Genomic DNA, 3,129 nt, shown 5'->3' with positions numbered 1-3,129 from the left:
AAATTACAAAAATGTGTTAAAATTATAGGATTTCTGATACATCAGAAACCTGCGGATACATAGCTCAGGAGTTGCAAATGATACATTACTTAATGATCATTTAAGAGGGATACATCAGGAAACCTGCGGATACATAGATCAGGGCTTGCAAATGCTACATTACTTAATGATCATTTGAGAGGGATATCCGAGAGGGGATAAAGATGTATCCAAAAGGGGAGGGATGTATCAGAGAGGGAATTTTTGTAATTTTTTCAAATGATTGAAAATTTTAGAGATTATGATAAAATAAGATGTATATTAATGTAATTTATTCTTTTTAAGTAATAAATAGGTGGTCAATATATGGAGTTTTAACTTAAGTTAGTTGTAGGAGATTTGTAAATACTTGGATAACTTTATTAAATAATTTTCATAATTTGCCAATTTTCAAAAAATCATTTTTTTCACTTTTGAAAACAAATACTATGTTTCTTTTCTCTCTTCAATTATCACAACAAAATATGACCAAAAGTCTACTTAAATAATCATTTTTAAAATACCATGTAGTAGTGTCAAAGTGAGGGGAAGTTTCTTGGAAAATAAAGACTTACCCCCCTCCCTCTTATAAATATAGAAATTAAGGTTTGTGATTAATTGGAAGTTCCATAATTATGGATTATGTAAAGAAGGGAGCATGGTCTCCTGATGAAGACCAAAAATTGGTTGATTATATCATGAAATATCGTATTTGGAACTGGTCACACATGCCCAAATTTGCAGGTTCAACAATAAATAACACTAGCTATTTCATTCACTTGTCTTTTTTTTTTTTGGGTCCTATAGGGGAAAGAATTAGACTTAACCAAACAATACTAATATTAAGGGTTTTATTGTTGCTTTTAGGGTTTCATCATCACATATGTATTTGTTGTTGTTGTTGTTAGGGCTATCAAGAACCGGAAAGAGTTGTAGACTCCGATGGATCAACTACTTGAGACCTGATCTAAAGAAAGGACCTTTTAGCATCGAGGAGGTGGAAATTGTGATTAGAATGTATCAATCGCTTGGTAACAGGTTAGAATTAAACCTTAACCTTATATGTAACATACATATATAGAGCTCATTAATTTTCGATGAACCAATTATATATGTGTTTTAATTTGTTAAAGGTGGTCAGCTATAGCTAAAGAATTGCCAGGAAGAACAGATAATGAAATCAAGAATTTCTACCACACACATTTAAAGAAGCACCTTGGGACAAAAGTTGAAGTGAAACCTAAATCAAGGAAGAAAGCTAAACAAATAGAGATGAGTACTCAAAAAAAGCCTTTGATAACTAATTGTCCAAATATTCAATCACTTGATTTCACCAACTCCTCCTCCTCTTCTAGCTACATCACATTTGACGAAAATTATGATTTCTTGGAAACATCTAATCAACACAATGATGTTACTTCAATCGTCAATCAAGTTGATGATGAAAACATAGTTATATTGGAGAGTAATCCAGACGATACTACTTCCTCATCATCAAGTGTTGATTTGCACATAAAAGATTTCATGGATGTGAGTGTTGATTCATCTAATGTTGTGGATTTCTGGTTGGAGCTATATATGGCAGCGGATAATCTGAAGATCTAAGTTCCTTTTCATGTCTTCTAATTTTGTAGTATATAGTACTACGATCAACATATATGTGGTATGTATTCATGGCCATTATGTTAAGTTTGTTTAACTACTTCGTAATATTTAGAGCTCTTAAATTAAACAAAAATATATTGTTTGTGTAAAACAACATGATTGTTCAATCTCTCAAGTTCTATTAGTATAAGGATTTTTCCAAAGTAATGTAAGAAAATTTCTAATATACTAGGGCTTTGATGGACGTCAAAACCTTTTTTTTTTTTTGTTTATTTCATCTTCCTATTTTTCTTATAATCTTGAAGAGAGATATTGTGTGTTACGAAAATGACATTGTAGGATTATATCCAAAATGCTAGTTACATAAGAAATATTTGTAGCTTTAATTCATATTTCTTGGTGTGTGTATATATCAATCTAACTTAATTTGAAGCTTTTGTAGTTGAAATAGACTCACCATCACATGATTAATACAAGCTATAAACTTCTTTGGAAAATCCAGAAGATCATAAATGACATTAAGGGGATGTTCTTGCAAAATTTGCTACATAAATCCAACAGCTAGCCTAAAATATTTATGCATGACTTAAAAAAAACCTCAATAGGCATTTTGAAATTCTGTTCAAATTTGTTTGTTTAGTTTTGACTTGACACAGTTTAAAATAGTAAAATAATAGTATTTCTTGATTGTGTGGTATTAGACTAAAAGTATATCGAATGTACCAAAATATCTTTTAATCTTGTTGTTTCAAGCATGTCCGGTGGAAAACTATAATTAAAAAGCTATATCAAGGGAAAATAGGTATTCATTTTAATTTTAAATCGACTAAAAAAGAAAGCATGACAAACAATTCAAAATGGAAGAAGTAATTTAGTACATTTTCTTGAAAACAATTACGAGTACTACATTTTAGTTGTTACTCTAATTATCAAAATATGACATTAACCAAACAGTTTTCACAAAATAAAGGAAGCAACCAAGAGAATTTTGCAAAACAAACAAGTTAAAGGTCAAAAACCACGCGTGTCAACGCTAAATTAGAGACTTTCATCTGATTATATTATATATACTTTGACTTAATTAGTAAGTATGAATAAGAGGACAAACATAAAATCCTTTTTGACCGCTTTACATAAAACACGAGGTACTATAATCACAAATTAATAATATTTATTTGGATCATTCCTATAGTTTTTAATAAAAGAAAAATCGGATATAGTATTTGGTGTTATAAATATATTTGTATTATAGTGAATGACTAATTATGTCGAGTCATTTTATAATATGATTAGAAATTCTACTTGGAAACCAAATTAGATTTCCCTTATAAATAAAGAATTTTTCTTTATTATAAATCAGATATGTAAATTTATGAATATCCTCAAGAAGATAAGAAGTCTTCGCTTTCTTCCTACTTTATTTTTCTTATTATTTTATATAGTTTCGTAATACGTTATCAGCAACGACTTCTTTCATCTTTGATAAAAGGTAATTATCATAGATAA

General features: G+C 29.2%; 1 protein-coding gene across 1 annotated transcript; it reads left to right on the top strand.

The window, feature by feature from the left end:
* Nucleotides 1-563: 563 nt before the first annotated feature.
* LOC101251784 (transcription factor MYB30) lies at nt 564-1,898 on the top strand. The gene is made up of 3 exons (XM_004240720.3): nt 564-762; nt 927-1,056; nt 1,152-1,898. The coding sequence occupies exons 1-3, from the start codon at nt 654-656 to the stop codon at nt 1,621-1,623; spliced, it is 711 nt and encodes a 236-aa protein (XP_004240768.1). The 5' UTR covers nt 564-653; the 3' UTR covers nt 1,624-1,898.
* The last annotated feature ends 1,231 nt before the right edge of the window (nt 1,899-3,129 follow it).

The sequence above is a fragment of the Solanum lycopersicum genome, chromosome 6 (genome assembly GCF_036512215.1).
Source record: "Solanum lycopersicum chromosome 6, SLM_r2.1".
NCBI classification, from domain to species: Eukaryota; Viridiplantae; Streptophyta; class Magnoliopsida; order Solanales; family Solanaceae; genus Solanum; species Solanum lycopersicum.
This window is presented reverse-complemented; position numbering and strand designations above follow the sequence as displayed.

Bases quoted from the DNA above. Each gene is read 5' to 3' on its own strand.
- LOC101251784 (XM_004240720.3), top strand. From the start codon at position 654: ATGGATTATGTAAAGAAGGGAGCATGGTCTCCTGATGAAGACCAAAAA. The intron at 763-926 runs GTTCAACAATAA...TGTTGTTGTTAG, and splicing joins ACACATGCCCAAATTTGCAG to GGCTATCAAGAACCGGAAAG. The intron at 1,057-1,151 runs GTTAGAATTAAA...AATTTGTTAAAG, and splicing joins TATCAATCGCTTGGTAACAG to GTGGTCAGCTATAGCTAAAG.